This window comes from Panthera pardus, unplaced genomic scaffold (assembly GCF_024362965.1).
Source record: "Panthera pardus isolate Hobbes unplaced genomic scaffold, ASM2436296v1 HiC_scaffold_25, whole genome shotgun sequence".
NCBI classification, from domain to species: Eukaryota; Metazoa; Chordata; class Mammalia; order Carnivora; family Felidae; genus Panthera; species Panthera pardus.
The window spans coordinates 26044560-26062055 of record NW_026526821.1 but is presented as its reverse complement, the minus strand read 5'-3'; the positions used below and the strand labels follow the sequence as shown (position 1 = coordinate 26062055).

General features: G+C 42.9%; 1 protein-coding gene across 1 annotated transcript in view; it reads left to right on the top strand.

Moving 5' to 3' along the window:
* MAPRE1 (microtubule associated protein RP/EB family member 1) overlaps positions 1 to 16227 on the top strand; it is a 30544-nt gene extending 14317 nt beyond the window's left edge. The window contains exons 3-7 of the mRNA XM_053890348.1: positions 2513 to 2658; positions 5008 to 5215; positions 7981 to 8102; positions 12732 to 12884; positions 14484 to 16227. Of these exons, the coding sequence (XP_053746323.1) occupies positions 2513 to 2658; positions 5008 to 5215; positions 7981 to 8102; positions 12732 to 12884; positions 14484 to 14540 (686 nt within the window). The 3' untranslated portion in view covers positions 14541 to 16227. The remainder of the gene's footprint in view (positions 1 to 2512; positions 2659 to 5007; positions 5216 to 7980; positions 8103 to 12731; positions 12885 to 14483) is intronic.
* The last annotated feature ends 1269 nt before the right edge of the window (positions 16228 to 17496 follow it).

Below are 17496 nucleotides of genomic sequence, written 5' to 3'. Positions count from 1 at the left end.
GCCTTCGACTGGACCCCCGGATGTGTTTATATTTCTTTTGTGAATTGTCCAATTACCTTGTCCATTTTTATGAGGTGTTAATGTTTTTTTTAATGTATCATTTCTCTGCTTCAGCCAGCTATAGTGTAGCAGCGTGGTATATCTTTTCTCCCCATCTAGGAAATGCTTCTTTATTCAACTATAAGTTGTTCTAAGAGGATGTAAGATGATGGTACTGTGCAAAAGAACGGTGGGCGGGGAGTTCAGGATACCTGGGGTCTGGTTCTAAGCTTGCTCTCTGGCCTCTGTGGTCTTGGCCACAGTTTTTCGTCCTCAGTTTTTAAATTTATGATGGCTCTAAGGATTCTTCTGGCTCTAAAATAAGGAACTGTGATAGTTCATCAAACAGGTTTTTTCTGAGAGGCATATGACTACTGCTTTTAAGTGGTTTTGGTTGACTTTAGCCAGAAGTTCATGGATGGCTTGAGAATAGTGTGCATTTAGTAAATGCACATTATTTTGCTGTTTCAGAAAATTTCCTTTCATGTGTAGAGCAGTGCTGTGGGTATAGATGCTTAATAGATTATTTTCTGTGTGTGTGTGTGTGTGTGTGTGTGTGTGTGTGTGTGTGTGGGTTTATGTGCATGCGCTTTTTAAGCTGATTTTTATGCATCACATTTACATTACAATTAGTAAATTGTGATTCTTTTTATTTTTTTTTTTAATGTTTATTTTTGAGAGAGACAGAGACAGAATGTGAGTGGGTTAGGAGCAGAGAGAGAGGGAGACACAGAAGCAGAAGCAGAAGCAGCCTCCAGGCTCTTGAGCTGTCAGCACAGAGCCTGACGTGGGGCTCGAACCCACGAGCCGTGAGATCATGACCTGAGCCGAAGTCGGACGCTCAACCGACTGAGCCACCCAGGCGCCCCAAATTGTGACTCTTTTTAAATGTAACAGATTACCCTTCTTTATGCTCTTAGTTTGTTAAAGACACTTGGTCATTGTCCTCTAGAATGTAGGAAGCTCTTGGTGTCCCTATTTTAAAAATATAAATACTGCTAATTGAATCCCTGGACCTAGAATTCCTTCAGTATATTTTTGTTGGACAAGAAAGTAAATCTGGCACCTCGAAAACCAGGCTTTCACTTTCTGATGCTTGTTTCTACTCAGACTGTCACTGTGGTCACTGAAGTGCTTCTGCCCTTTGCATCTTCTTTCCAAAAATGATGATAATGGCACTGTTATGCTAGAACTGGCCGGGAGCCAGATTGGCCTGATTTAAAGTAAGTTGACAGTGTGTATTACAGCAGTCTCGCTCTGCAGAATGCCCCTTGGTTCGTCCCTCGGTTTCTTGTCCCTACCCCTGGTTGGCTCCTTTGGCCCTTTAACCTTTAGCCCTGCAGGGACAGTTCAGTGCACTGGGAACCCTTCCCTGTCTGAGGAGAGTGTGGTCTGGTAGGCATTAGAGGAGTTACATTCATGGACATTTTAAGCACCAAGGAAATATTTTTGGGGGTGGTGATGGGAAAAAATGGGAAAGTGGGGGGAAGGAATGAAATTGGAAAGCAAATGGGATGAAATCTGTGTAATGATTGTCTGTAGTTACTTTAAAAAAATTAAATGGGAGAACACAAAAGTGTCTTCTATTTAACTTTCTTTATAAACTGTTGGGTTAAGTTTATGTAGAGATGTAAAACCTCAGGGAGACAGTCATCTTAGAAAAATATTTATTTAACCTAGGGCAGAGGATGGATCTTTAAAGTACTTGGGAAATCCCTACTCTTGCTAGTGGAGAGGAGGGTATGTCCTTGCAAAAAACCAGAGTCACCTCTCTTTCTGTTTTTGCTCTTCTAGGCATTCGTTTTCTTTTTCTTTTCTTTTTTTTTAAGTTGTTTTTAGAGAGAGCACACGTGATTGGGGGAGGGGCAGAGAGAGACAGAGACAGAATCCCAAACAGGCTCCACAGGGTCAGTGCAGAGCCCGATGTGGGGCTTGAACTCACACCCTGAGATCATGACCTGAGCTGAAGTTGGACTTAACCAGCTGAGCCACCTATGTGCCACTAGGGTTAATTTTTCTTTATAGTGGTCATTTTATTGTCATGCTGGTTTGTTACAAAGAATAGTTTTAAAATTTCATAGAAACATTTCTTTTTTCCTCATCACAGGCTTCTGCATTGCAAGTGTGTTAGAACTTAGGTGAAACCAGTCTTGTTACTGATTTTGAGAAATTGACTTTGAAGTCATGTGGTAATGAAGCTTTTGGGTTTTATAGATCTACCTTGTTATTTTTTTAATTAATTAATTTTTTTGAAGTAAACTCTACCCCCAATGTGGGGCTCAAACTCACGACACCAAGATCAAGAGTTGCATGCTCTATCAATGGAGCCAGCCAGGCACCCCAGTAGGGTCCAATTAACAATTTTTTGAATTGTACATGGGTTAAATAGGTCTGAGTAAAAGTTCATCCTGCTTTTTTAATCGTAGCATTTAATGACCTAAGTGTGTATTTTATTCTCTTGTTGTTCATTCAGGGGCTGCCTATTGTCAGTTTATGGACATGCTGTTCCCTGGCTCCATTGCCCTGAAAAAAGTGAAATTCCAGGCTAAGCTAGAACACGAATACATCCAGAACTTCAAAATACTACAAGCAGGTTTTAAGAGAATGGGTGTTGACAAAGTAAGTAAATTTTATTCTTTGATTTAGATTTTTCTTTTTAGGTTGTTTCTTAACTAGTAATTGTTACTAGTGGACATTTGCCCCCCTTCCCCCCTCCCCCCCCCCCCCCCCCAGCCCAATTCATATAGTTATCTTTTCTCCAGTTAACATAGAATTTACTGGGAGCAAAGCTTCCCTCTACCCTCCTATCCTTGGTTCTCCTGTTGTTTTTCTCCTTTATTTTGAAGTTACTAGCGTTTGGAGGAATCAACCTGTAAATCTGTCCTCATGATTTTTTTTTTTTTTTAATAATACTGTTTAATCTTTATTAGTCTGAGATCTAATCCTTTTTATCCCTGGATTTACATCTGTAAAGCATAACAGATGGTAGAATAAGTAGTTCTAATAGAGAAGATTCTAGAAATACTTGCTTTTTATAGCAGGGTATAGGGAAGATCCCTTGTGGGTGCTGGCAAGTTCCCTTTTGCCCCCAATGATATTTGAAGGTACCAGAAACACAGTCCACCAGACTTCATTAAGGACAAATGTTATCTCTGTTTTAATAGATAATGTATTACTGCAAAATTAATGTTTCTCCCCTCCCCCCTCATTAGAATGGTTTGTTCTTTTATTTTTTTAAATTTTTTATTAAAATTTTTTTAATGTTTAGTTTTGAGAGAGAGAGATAGACTGAGTAGGGGAAGGGCAGAGAGAGAGGGAGACACAGAATCCGAAGCAGGCTCCAGGGCTTGAACCCACAGACCATGAGATCATGACCTGAGCCAGAGTCAGACACTCAACCAACTGAGCTACCCAGGCTCCCCTAGAATGGTTTATTCTTTTAAGTCATTTTTGGGGAAAAACATTTTTTTAGTAAAGTTTGTAATCACTCATTATCTTCCTGGTGTCTCTGGTCTGTATTTACTATGAAATCAGTCTTATTTTTATTTTAGTTTTGTCTCTATAGAATACATAGAACATACATTTGTATTGAATGAAAATCATTTTGTTACCAGGCATAGTTTAAACTAGGTGTAGCTTATTATATGCAGTAATTTTTCTTTTCATAGAGTTCTATTTTATTTTATTCTATTTATTAAATTTTTCTAATGTTTATTTTATTTTTTGAGAGAGAGAGACAGAGCGTGAGTAGGGGAGGGGCAGAGAGAGAGGGAGACACAGAATCTGAAGCAGCTCCAGGCTCTGAGCTGTCCATAGAGCCCGATGCGGGGGTTAAACCCATGAACTGCAAGATCATGGCCTGAGCCAAAGTCGGACACTTAACCGACTGAGCCACCCATACATCCCTATGCTTTATTTTTTTCAACAAGGAAAATTTCTAAAGCATACAAAAGTAGAGCGAATAGTACGATGATCCCTCATGATCTTCAGCAATTATCATATCATGGCCAGTTTGTTTCAGATATACCTTTACCCCACCTGCTGTAGTCAGGGAGTATTGAGAAGTGAGTTCCACATGTAAGTGGAACTTACATGTGGAAGTGAGTTCCACATTTGTTTGTAAATGCTTCAGTATCATACAAAGTAATTTCTTAAAATTGTATTTATTTGCTTAGAGGGGTAGATATGGTTCAGATTATTACATACATTCTTCTTTATAAAAATACAATTGCCACTGGAATCCTTGAAGAGTTAAAAGATAATTACACTCTGGCCAACAGTCCAACAATTTGAGGTCATAACTGATAACACGATCCTTGTACAATAAAAAAGTTTACAGGGTCCTTAAAGTATATTTTAATAGGATTGGAATTACTTGAAAAACATAACCGTTTTGTAGAAATCTGTTCTGGGACTGATTATGTACCTTGAGCGGTTTTTAAGACAGAATTTTTTTCCCCCCTTTCTTTTTTTTCTGGATGAATTTTTTTTTTTTTTTTTTCCCAGTTTTACTGAGATATGGTTGACACGACAGAATTTTCTTTAACAGTTCATTATAGGTACCGGTGGTTGGTTTGTGCTCTAGGTTTCATACTTTGTGATAGGCACTGTGGCCGTGCAGGTTGCATAGGAGATTTACTCTTTACAGTGCAGTGACATGTCTTACGATGCCTTTGGATATGTGTATGTGACTTCCATATGATACAAATGATGCTTATTCTTTTGCCTTTCTAATTCCTTTTGATGGACTGGGAGGGTGGTTGCCAGGTCTAAGTACTTTGTGGAAAGCAAACTGAATTAAACTTGCTCTATAAACTTTCAGGGGCTTACTTAGCACTAAGTTCTTGCCTCTAAAAAATTTTTTTTCTCCTTTTGGCAGAGCTTTATACTGATTTGATGCATGGACATGTTTGATGCTTGCCAAAAGCCTCTTGCTTTGGGCTAAATAGTCTTGATATTTCTCTGCAGATAATTCCTGTGGACAAATTAGTAAAAGGAAAGTTTCAGGACAATTTTGAATTTGTTCAGTGGTTCAAGAAGTTTTTTGATGCAAACTATGATGGAAAAGACTATGACCCCGTAGCTGCCAGACAAGGTCAAGAAACTGCAGTGGCTCCCTCCCTTGTTGCTCCAGCTCTGAACAAACCGAAGAAACCTCTCAGCTCTAGCAGTGCAGGTAAAACAACAAAACAAAAACACCATTTCCAAATAATAGTATTCCAAGTATTCATTCAGCCTTCAGTCAGAATCTCTTGAGCAGCTGTTGGCTTTGGGAGATTAAGCAGCTCACTCCCAGCCATGTGGTATGAGCATGGGTTGTGGCACCAGGCAGACCTGTGTTTGTTCTTGGGTCACTGTCGCCCTGTTTAAGCCACTTCATCTCTGCCCCACAGTTTCTTTGTGTATAAAGTGGGAATTTCAGTACTTGCCCCAGAGGGTTATTCTTGAGGCCTGAATGAATTCAATGAATTTAATTTTGTCAACACTGTTTACTTGTGTGGGGTAGAAATTCTTCAGGTCAGCTCACATAGAAGAGAGCTTTAGTTTGAACATGAGGACATTTCATAGGACCCTAGGATGGGAAGTTACAGCCAGATGTGAATACCTAGGAACTGAAGGAGTTTCCTAGGTCTCTTAGGGACTGTGCTTGGCTCTCTGCATCATCGTTCTGTCTGCAGACCAGCTTCCTGTGCTTACTTCAGGCTTCCCTGTCCTCCCTAAAATTTGAGCTGCTTAGTGGCTTTGGCTTGCTGTGATGCCAGCAGAATCTGGGAGGCAGTTTTTAGAGACCTTCTCTAGAAGGTTTTGGCCTGGTAGGTTTCCCAAAACCTGTAGTGTATTCATAAAACACACATACGCTTTGGGACAGGGCAGGTGTTCTACAAATGCTAACTCCTTTTCCAGAAGGTAGCAAGAATATTAGTTAAGATCCCATAGTACCTTGAGAGAGAGGCTGATCCATCTGGTAGATAGGGACATTGAGTACTCTTAATTTTCATAGCTTTATGGATATACAACTTTATTAAGATGTGATTCACTTGCCGTACAATTCATCCATTTAAAATAGACACTTGAGTTCTTTTTAGTATATCTACAGATATGTTCAACTATCACCACATCCAATTTTAGAATATTTTTATTACTCCCAAAAAGAAACCTCGTGTGTGCCCTGTCGCGGTCACTTCCCGTTTTCCCCTAGCTCTTCCCTTCCCCTCAACCCCAGGCAACCACTGATCTGCTTTGTCTGTGGATTTACCCATTCTGGACATTTCACATAAAGAGGATCATAGAGTATGTGGTCTTTGTGTCTGGCTTCTTTCATTTAGCATAATGTTTCCCAGATTCATCCACGTTGTAGCACGTGGCAGTACTTGGTGGTTTTTTTTTTTTTTTTTAATTTTTTTTTTTTTTTTTTTCAACATTTTTTATTTATTTTTGGGACAGAGAGAGACAGAGCATGAACGGGGGAGGGGCAGAGAGAGAGGGAGACACAGAATCGGAAACAGGCTCCAGGCTCCGAGCCATCAGCCCAGAGCCTGACGCGGGGCTCGAACTCACAGACCGCGAGATCGTGACCTGGCTGAAGTCGGACGCTTAACCGACTGCGCCACCCAGGCGCCCCAGTACTTGGTGGTTTTTAATGGCTAAGTTATACTGCATTGTATGGCCGTACCACGTACCATGTATCTGTTCACCACTTGATGATCATTTGGGTTGCTTCCACTCTTGAGCTGTTATCAGTAGTGCTGCTTTGAACACTCCTATATAGGTTTCTGTGTGGGCCTATGTTTTCATTTCTCTTGGCATATATCCAAAGGTATATACTTGTGGAACACAATTCTTGGGTCATGTGGTTACTCTGACCTTTTGCAGAACTACCTATTTTCCAAGTGGCTGCAGCGTTTTACATTCCCATCAGCAGAGTGTATGAAGGTTCTGATTTCTCCAAATACTGGGTGTTAGCTTCTTAGAGTGGGGATCTGTGTAGGTAACCCTGTACATTTTCGTATTTCAGGTGCTGGTAACAGGCAAGTGGAGACTTGTAGTAAGCATTCAATCTTGGGGATGAACGCAGACTAGAAATCATCCAGAGGAATGCCTGTACCTGTGGGTGAAAGGCCTTATGGTTACTGAATAGTTTGGGGTATCAGGAAGATCAGATACTTTTAAGCCTGGCATAATGTGCAGCTTTACAAAATAGTTGCTGAATACATGATTAAAATCATCATGGGTGATAAATTTACCTCAAGGTAGCCCATCCTTGATTGTTTTAACTTGACTGCTCTTTCCATGTTTTAACTTCACTACCTTTTTTGGCTCTACGTACAGAGAAGTTGTAAATCCTAGTCAGGGTGTTGCTTTTCTCTCATAACTCTCCTAAACACCTTTTAAAAGTGAACAAGGTGCAGGTTTTGAGGTAATTAGCGGTAACAGCAGTCTCTACCACCCTCCCCTTCCCAAGCCAAGAAGCTTGAGGTTCTAAGGTAGAGGGCATCTGACTTCCCAGATGGGGAACCTTGGGCACCTGACAGCAGCTGGGGCTGTGAGCTCACTCCTGGCATGAAGTTTGCCTTTGCTCCATGGAGTTGTCCCTGTTAGTGGATTTGGTTGGAGCTAGGTTAAGGTGGACCGTCTGTATGCGCCAGAATGACTGTGTCTCTTTCAGGTGATAGTCCTCTTAACCCCAGTGGAAGAAAGACCTCACAGAGGGATTCATTCCCAGCACCAAAGGTGGTGGCTAAAGTCAGTACCTGACTCTGCTGCCAGGATAAAAACCACCTTGGGCAAACGTGGGAGTGCAGTTTTGCATGCTGGGCTCTCTACGTTGGGTGCCTTCACTATACAGCTGTGGAGGGCAGTTGTTCACAGCCTCCTCTTGCCCCGTCCGTTCTTTTGGTCTTGAAATTTCTCCTCTTAAAAAAAGCTCTGCTCCTCTCTCAGCTCCACAGAGGCCCATTGCGACCCACAGAACTACTGCAACCCCTAAGGCTGGCCCAGGTGTGGTGCGAAAGAATCCTGGTGTGGGCAACGGGGATGACGAAGCAGCTGAATTGATGCAGCAGGTAGGCACCTCCTCTGTCCAAGACGGGAGTCACTTCGGGGGACGGACTCTTGGCAGCACTGACCACGGGAGGGCTGTCGGTGCTCTTGTAGAAAGACCTGCCTCGTCCCCCTGCTGAAGCAGTCCTCGTGACATGTGAGCACTTTGGGTGCTGTGTGAGGACTGTGAGTGTGCAGGTGGAGGTGGAAGAGAGGGGTCAGGCGTTTCTAAGATCTGTTAGTGTGACGGAGACCGATGTCTTTGGAAGCCCACCCCTACGCTAGAACCCTGTTGAAGGTTTCTGGAACTGTTAGGGTTCTGTGGGATTCAGAGAGTGTCTCTTGAATTTTGGCTCTGACAAAAGATGAAGGAGAGTTCCTTTCTAAATTGTAATTAAAAAGAAGACTGCACGGGCTCTCTGCTGAAATCCTGGGTCACTAGAGATCCAAGTTACGGTGGAACTGGTATGGAAAGCCCGCTGTTGCTCTTTTGTTCTTAATCAGTTCAGTGATTTGAAATGCATACTTCAGGATTAGTTAGATGTCCTGAAGGTACTTGTCAGAGGTCTCTGTGGATCTGAACAAAGTTTAGACTTTTACGTGTTTTCTCACCAGTTTGTAGAGTTTTGTTTGTTGGCTTGCTTTTGGATGATTCTCTTGATTAATTCCAGTTTTAAAATCAGGGATGCTCTATGATTCCTGTGAGTTTGAGATTGAATCCTTTCACTTTCCTAAAAGCCAAGTCTTAAAACCTAGAGGCAATGGCCTCACTTTGACCTGGAACCTCTCGTGACCCCAACCCTGCTCCTTGGAGTTCAGGACGTAAGAACCTGCCAAGAGATCACAGTTTTTTGTTTTGTTTTGTATTGTTTTGTTTTGTTTTGTTTTGTTTCATTTTGTTTTGTTTTGCTTTGTTTCAGTCTTCGATTTCTGCATGCCCTGTGCTCCTAGGTGCCATGGGAGTGTCAAGGTGACTGGGTCACCGTCCCCATTAGTGTGGCTGCCTTGAGTGCCCACTGGGCGTGGTCACTGTGAAGTACAGAAGTCCTGGAGAAAAAGACTTCCCTGAAACTGTTGGTTTTCAGGCAAGGATGTACACGGGAAGCAATCTCAGAGAAAAGCAGTGTTGCTGAGGCCAAAGCTGGGTGGCCAGCACAGGGTTGATCTTGTACTGTGTAGGAGAAGACACAGCGGCTTCTGTGAGACTGCTGCTCTTGGCTCACTCAGCTCGTGTCCTGTGTGATGGGGCACAGGCTTTGGGTTCTATACATTTGGGGATTTTCCTGACTCTGCCATTTAACTTCTTGGGGTCAATTAACCTCTCTGAACTGACTGTGTGTTGTGTGAGGTGGGGCTAATATTTTGCTCATGGTAGTTGATTGGGCCACATGAGCTGATGTGCTGTCAGGTTCTTAGGGTGGGGTTTGGGATAAATGGGGAAAATGGCAGTGGATAAGAGACCATTGTAATTATTATGGCTGTTGTCTGTGGTCCTGATAGAGTGAAATAGATTCTGAATTGTCTGTCTTTTTTTTTTTTTTTTCTTTTTTTTTTTTTTTAACGTTTATTTATTTTTGAGACAGAGAGAGACAGAGCATGAACGGGGGAGGGTCAGAGAGAGAGGGAGACACAGAATCTGAAACAGGCTCCAGGCTCTGAGCTGTCAGCATGGAGAGCCCGATGCGGGGCTCGAACTCACAGACTGAGATCATGACCTGAGCTGAAGTCGGACGCTCAACCGGCTGAGCCACCCAGGCGCCCCTGAATTGTCTTTCTTAAAAGTTCACAGGAGCCCGATTGTCTTGGTGAAATATACAGATGTTAATGATAAAAACAAAAATAGCTGACGTTTTGAGAGCCGTTTGCCATTGCTCTCCCGAGTGCTTCAGTTTCACTTTTGCACTTTTGTGTTAGTCCTGTGAGGCCTCGCAGACCAGGACAGTGTGCCTGGGGAGGTTACGGGTCCTGCGCTGGGGTTTGAGCCAGCTGCCTCACGCCTGCCTCAGAAGTACTTTGGCTTGCACGGGGTTTCCATTTTAATTTTTTTTTAATGTGAAGGATTTTTTAGATTCTCTCCAGGTTGCCAGAGTCCTTAACCTGTAATACTCTGTCACTGATCCCTTGGCTCATTTACATGATCTGTCTGGCCCCTTGGAAGTATTTGAATTTGTGCCCCTTGATGAAGGTGAAGAGGTCTGGGGAACGTGACTGATGTGGGAAATAGAGCAAGATGCGCTTCTTACGATAAGAGGACAACAGTGTATTCTTCACAGATTTCCTCGTAGTGTTCATTTCCTTAGGAGGGCTGCAGTGATTGCACCTTCTTAAGGCATCCTGGAGAAATTTACTTTTGGTTGAGTCCAAAGCAGCACTGTTCGAAAGAAGGAGAATGCAAACCAGAAATGTGAGGCATATCTATAATTTAAAATATTCTAGTAGCTACATTTAAAAAAGTGAAAAGAAACACATGAAATTTCTTCTCATGACCCATTACCGAATCTATCCAAAGTGTTATCATTTTAACATGTAATCATTACAAATAATTATCAATGAGATATTTTATGTTTGAAGACTGTACTAGGTCTTTGAAATCCAGGGTGTATTTAATATTTACAGCCGGTCTCAATTGCACTGGCCACATTTCAAGTGCCCAAGTAACTACTTGTGGCCCCCAGCTACCATAGTGGCCAGTGTAGGTCCAAAGCATTCTCCTTGGGTTTCCTAGATTATGGCTATTACTTTACTACAAGAGAAGGTTTGAGAGTGGCATTGATGACTTGCCACAGAGTTTTAATAACCTCATTAGTAAGCATTTAGAGGAGTGGGGAGTGAAAGCCAGTGACTTATTAGTGTATACTGAGTATTTCGTGTGTGTTTTTTGTGGATACATAGTTATCGAGTGATATCCTGGAGGAGTGCTGCGTTGGCCCCACAGGTAGGGTCCAGAAGGCTGGGTTCTGGTGCCCTTGATGATTTGTAGGCCTGAGGAGGTTTGAGTGGGTTTGTGGGTGAGGCACTAGTGAATCGTGAGTGGTAGACTCCAAAGTATAGCATACCTTTTGAAGCCATTTTGACTTCCTTTTCATCCTGTCACTGATGTGATTAGAAGGCCTCTTCCCTGGCTCTTGGATCTTGGAACTGAGGATTTAAGGCAGCTTCCTACTGGTGGGGTTGGTCAGTTCTTGCCCTGCTATCCCCTGGCATGTTCTGCTTTGGGGCTGATAGTTTAAAGAAAGCAACAAGCAGCAGTGAAGTGATTTCTGTGGTTGATAAAGGATGAGCGAAAGACTGTTTAGAACCTTGATTCGGGTTGGTCTGTTCAGGCCTTTGATGATGAACATTGAAATTAAGTAATTGACAGAATGGTCCTGGTGGTTCTTGTCACCTGCTCCTCATCTCTGGAGGCTTCGTGATGGCAGCTTCTGAAGGGGGAGTTTTCTTCCACCCTAGGACAGGACTTGATCCCTTTGACTGTAGCTGGCTGCTTTGTGAGGTCATGGGGAAGCTAAAGAAGTGGTTTGCTTCAGATTCCAGCCAGTTTAGAAGGTTGGACGAGATTTCTGCAGTGCCTTTCTGGCTCTCAGAATTCCCTGCTACCCAATTGTTCTCCGCAGCTGCACCTTTGATTTCCTGGCTTGACCTTCCCTGTGGCCCCGGCCTGTGTGTCCTGTGAGGATTTTGTGCTGCGTGGTATGCCTTTTAATTTGCATGTCGTGAGAGTTAAATCAAATTCACATGTCATAGATTTGAATACACTGGAATGAAGATATGTATCGTGCTTCAAATACGCAAAGGGCCCTGAGAGTTGTTACGACTTTTATTGCTCTTGGTTGGATAGACCTGGCCTAAGCACTGAAATTTATTTCTTCATGGACCTTTTGGGGGGAATGAGAGCCCCTCAGCAGGGCGCCTGGAGGATTCTGCAGCACGCATGGTGAGCCGATGGGATGCTCAGTGGAGCTAGCTGTGGAACATGGTGGGTCTGCTCCTTGCTTCCGTGTCCTGTCTCCCTTTTGAAACTCTCTTGGGAGAGAGACAGGTGCCAGGATCCTCTCCTCTTCTTTTGAGTCATGGATCGCTTCCCCCGTCCCCAACATACGGCAGCCCGGTAAGAACCATTGAGTTTTCCATGCCCAGGCCTCTGTCACTTGTAGCTGTGTTTGACTAGCAGTAGTCATCTTTAGTCTTCCCCTCCTGGCTCACCATTTCTATCCTGATTCTCTGGACCGACTGTCTCTTTCCATTGACCTTCACGTGCAGAAAGACTTGGATTTGACTGACCAGTGCCCTGATAAGCACACAGTTTATGATTGTTGGCCACCTTGCTTTGCTGGGTTGTGGACTCTGCTTCTGTATTTGTCTCTGGATCCCATCTTTTTTTCTCCTTGATCTTTTCTCAGTCCCTGAGAAGTTCCCTCATGTTTCATGGTGTGGCCTGCCTTTTCCTTGGGGTTGTTAGAGTCAAGATGGCCATGAACAGGCCCACATTATTTCTTTGGAGATGAAGAAAACTGATATTAAACTAAAGTGGGTGTTTGTCCCTGTTAGAGAGTTTGATGGAAGGCCACCTCTTCTTCTGGGTTAGCAGGTGGTGTGATATGTTACTGGTATATAAATGCCAAGTATCTCACCCTTTTCAATGTCTTATGCAGGTCAACGTATTGAAACTTACTGTTGAAGACTTGGAGAAAGAGAGAGATTTCTACTTTGGAAAGCTAAGGAACATTGAATTGATTTGCCAGGAGAACGAGGGGGAAAACAACCCTGTATTGCAGAGGATCGTGGACATTCTCTACGCCACAGACGTACGTGTTGACATGAGGATGTTTTCTTGCCATTTGCCACCAGAGAAAATAAATTTTATCTGGTTGGTGTCAGCCGATTCAGTGCTGATGCTTGTATGTTCCAGCGTAGCAGTTATCAAAAGACTTGAACTTTGACCCCTCAGAGTCAGCTAGAGAACACCTCTGCTCAACCTCCGCCTCTGCCTTGACGTCTGTGAGCCTTTGAGTCAGGAAAAGGACATGGAGGTGGCTGGCTTGCCCTGCTTCTGTAGTTCATGGCCCCTGACAGGCGATGAGTGCTACAAAATGCTCATAACGCCACCATCCCCACTCCACCCCCTACGGCTTGGACCCCTCAGCCTGAGGTGCTAGCTCCATTTTATCATGACCTGGGAACCAGGTACTGGCCCCTTTTTGATGTTCCCTGCCCACACCTGTCAGATTGTATCTTTGTGCCTGGTTCCCATTTCCTCCCAGTACTTTATGGGCCAGTTTCTTGGGATCCGTGTGTATTATTACACAACCGAAGCTGCTGATATTAATCATGACACATTAGCTGATCATGGAAGACTGATTTTCCCTAGATTTAGGATTTGCTATCTCGCTATGTTCACTGTTGACTGGCTTTACTTTTGTGTGAATCTGCATACCTAGCAAGGTCTGTAGGATCAAGCTGCAGTGTATATCTGAGTGTTTTATGGTATAGCAGTATACAAACATAAGGTAATATTAGTATTGTCATTAACACTGTTCTCTAAACATATCAAGTGAATTTGGGGGGGGATCGAGACATGATGAAAAAAATACTTTGTTCAATAAATCCTTATTCCGGGCTTGCTCTGGGCAGCTAATGAAAACAGAGGTGATGAAGATATAGGGGTCCTTGGGCTAGTCTGAGTATTATTTTAGTGGTGTCATATCTTAGGTAAATCCAGCTGTAGAGATTTAGTTTAAAAAGAAAAAAAAAAGATGGTGGTTGAAGGAAGTCGGATTTTTATGGTGGCGTAGCCACTGTCACATGCCAGAATGCCCGGAGCCAGTGTGAGGCGGGAGCCGTGAATCTGCTGTTTTCCCATGCCACTGAGGTGGAGTCAGTCTTACCGCTCTTGTGGGTATTGGGAGTGTCTTGGGTGAACCCACAGCACCTGCAATTGCATGAGTGGTTCCTAAGTGTGATCAAAAGCATGCGGAAAGGAAAAGCAGGCTGTGGGACAGCTTATTGACGGGAGATGGCGTTATATTGAACTCCATCATGACTTCAGGGATTTTTGAGGGTAAATTTTCTTTTTTTTAAAACAACCTTTTTGAGGTATAATTGACATAACGAACCGTACACGTTTAAGTACAACTTGATGTGTGAAATCATCGCCAAAATCAAGAAATCAACTTTTGAGAGTAAATTTGTGCTCAGTTTTTTTTGCCTTTTGTGAGATTGTTTCTACTGTCTAAGAAAAGTAGTGGTCACTGGCCTTGTGCTATTAAATGTCAAGTGTGTGGTAGAGACAGGAAGAGCCGTAGACTTTGAGAGGCTTTCAGTATGAGGAAAGTGACCCCACAGTAGAAACTGATGGTTTGCTTGGTGCTGAGTAATAGCTTTCCCCTCTCATTTTCCCATTTTAGGAAGGCTTTGTGATCCCTGATGAAGGGGGCCCACAGGAGGAGCAAGAAGAGTATTAACAGCCTGGACCAGCAGAGCAACATCCGAATTCTTCACTCCAAATCATGTGCTTAACTGTAAAATATTCCCTTTTATTATTCTTAGAGGACTCACTGGTTTCTTTTCATGAGCAAAAAGTACCTCTTCTTAAAGTGCACTTTGCAGAAGTTTCACTCTTTTTCCAATGAGTTTGAGTTAGGAGCTTTCACCTTGTAGCGGAGCAGTATTAACACCTAGCTGGCTCACCTAGGGAGCAGAGAGGCCGACCATGGGGCTCCCCGTGTGGACGCTGGTAACACTGATTGCTGGAGACGGTGTTTTTATGTAATGCACTGAGGTGGAGACCTCAGTAGAGAAATGTAAAGACTGATTTGAATTTTAAGCTAATGTGAAATCTTGGCAGAGAACGTTTTAATAAATAAATGCCTTAAGAGTATTTAAAATATGCTTCCATATTTCAAAATATAAAATGGAACGTGACAGATTTACGTGTTTGACATTGTGTCTGGGAAGGAAGGGCCAGACCTCTGGACCTTTGGTATCTGCTGTTCACAGGCCTTGCAGGGCTGTTTGAATCTGCAAAGGCCTACACCTTGGCCCAGAAGGAAAGTTTAAAAAGTTGCTCTGTAAAGCCATTTGGTGTCCTTGACCAGTTGTATCCCTGCCCTGAGAAGCAAGAGGCATTGTTGCCTGGACGAACAGAGGGTGTGTTTCAGCCCTGACATGTTTGAGTTGTAGAGCTTCAATTTCAGTGAACATTTCTCTGACCATTTTTCCAGTTATCCCTGAAATTTCTATGTATTGTGTTTTTTGGGAAATGAGGTGTGTCCAGTTTTTAAATCTAACAACTACTTTTGGGGACTTGCCCACATCTCTGGGATTTGAATGGGGGTCGTGTCCCATTTTACTGTCTTTTAAGTTTACATTGAACATGTTTCTCTTCTCTGCTCCCCTTGCCCACTGGGGACTCCTCTTTGGCTCCTTAAAGTTTGCTGCTTAGAGTGTAAGTTCAGCAGGCAGGTGGTCACGCTGCAAGTTCTTTCTGGACCTCTGGCAAAGGGAGTGACCAGTGAAGGCCATCGCTACCTTGGGCTCTGCAAGGCTGGGTGTTCTTGGTACCTGCTGTCCACAGCCCTCCACTGTTATCGGAATACTTTGCCAGTGCACTAATCTCTTTGGAGATAAAATTCGTTAGCGTGTTACTAAATGTTAATTTTCTTTTGCAGAAAATACAGTGCCGTGTCTGAATTAATTATTAATATTTAAAATATTTCATTCCTTAACTCTTCCTCATTTGCTTTACCCCTAGCCTATTCAGTTCCTTTGTTTGGCAGAATTCTGCAAAATGTGTGTCACCCACTACTGAAGATTGTTCAGCCCCTGATGTATTTGTATTGATTTGTTTCTGGTGGTAGCTTGTCCTAAAATGTGTGTAGAAAGCAGATATTTTATGATAAAATTGTTGTGTAGTGCATGCTCTGTGTGGGATTCAGAGGAAAACCCAGATTCAGTGATTAACAATGCCAAAAAATGCAAGTAACTAGCCATTGTTCAAATAACAGTGGTGCTATTTCTCTTTTGTGGCCTTTTAGACTTTTGTTGCCCTAAAATTCCATTTTATTGGGAACCCATTTTCCACCTGGTCTTTCTTGACAGGGTTTTTTTCTACTTTAAACAGTTTCTAAATAAAATTCTGTATTTCAAGAGTGTCATGTCTTCTGAAGTTTGTCTTGCCCTGGGTATATTCTTTTAGGTTCAAATGGTAAGGGGCCAATTCTTCTTTCTTAAATTTGGACTGATCTTTTCAAATCTTTCACTGTTTTTTTCAAATGTGCTTATTTCTAAGCCTGTTCCTTTTTTCTCTGTTCTTGACATTACATTTCTCGGCTTCCTGCTGTTAGACATTCTCATGTTACTGTGAGAGGTTTTTTGAGAAGTCCAAGGCTTGGCCCATCTGCCTTGAAGTCTTTTCAGGCGGATTCCACCTGAGAAACGTACTGCTGGATAGTGCTTGCTGGATACCATGGGGCGATAGCTTTTTCCCCCCTGAAAGTATGTTTCAAAGGCAGTGGACACAGTCTGAATCTATGAAATAACCTGAAATTGTCATCATTTTTCCCTCCTTTTTAAAAATTCTGTGCCAGAAGAAGTGAGTTCAGAAAGAGACTTGCTGCCATTTTCAGTATGAAATAAATGGGTAGGAGGTAATTTTCTGTGTGGGCTTTAGGGTGCCTGCCACAATCATGGATGCTCTGTAAACCCAACTTGATGATTTTGCGTAGGGTGAAATCCATATTACTTCCTCTAGAAGTTAAGAGTATGCGCCTTCAGAAGGAATTTGATACCCCATGTGTTGGTAATCTACAAGAAGATGCCTCCAGGCATGCTTAGAGTTTGTGAAGATACTGTTGGGTAAGGTGCGCTGAGAAGTTAACCCTGGAAGGAGTGAAGCTGCTACTGCCTGCACCTCTGACCTAAGTCTTTTGACCTCGTCCTTTCGGCTGAGGACTGTGAAGTCTTTTGATCTGACTGGTTCAGGTTAGGTCACTGGTGCAGTTAACTTGAATAAGCTGCTTGGTTTGCTTGGCAAGTTCTGTGTTGTTTGAGGATAGGTAAACAGACGGGTCCTCTGGCTGGATTTGGATTTAGGATTCACTCAGGCTGGTGGTCCTCAAACAATGGGCTTCAGAATCATCTGGGAAACTTGGCTGACATAACGTGTTTCTAAAGTCCATCTCCAGAAATTCTGAGTTGGAAGATTGAAAATCTTACTGTGTACCTCAGGTGACCCGGGTTTGATGCAGCCCTCAGACTTGCACTTTGGCCTTACGTATGTGCCTGCAAGTTCAAGTCTAATTCTGACAGGGGGGAACATCAGGTTTGAGTCCTTGCAGGCCCCTCTTAGCTTTGTGACTTCTGAGTTAATGGATCTCTCTTGTTCTGACCTGCAAAATGGGAATGATGAGGTTGGCCGAA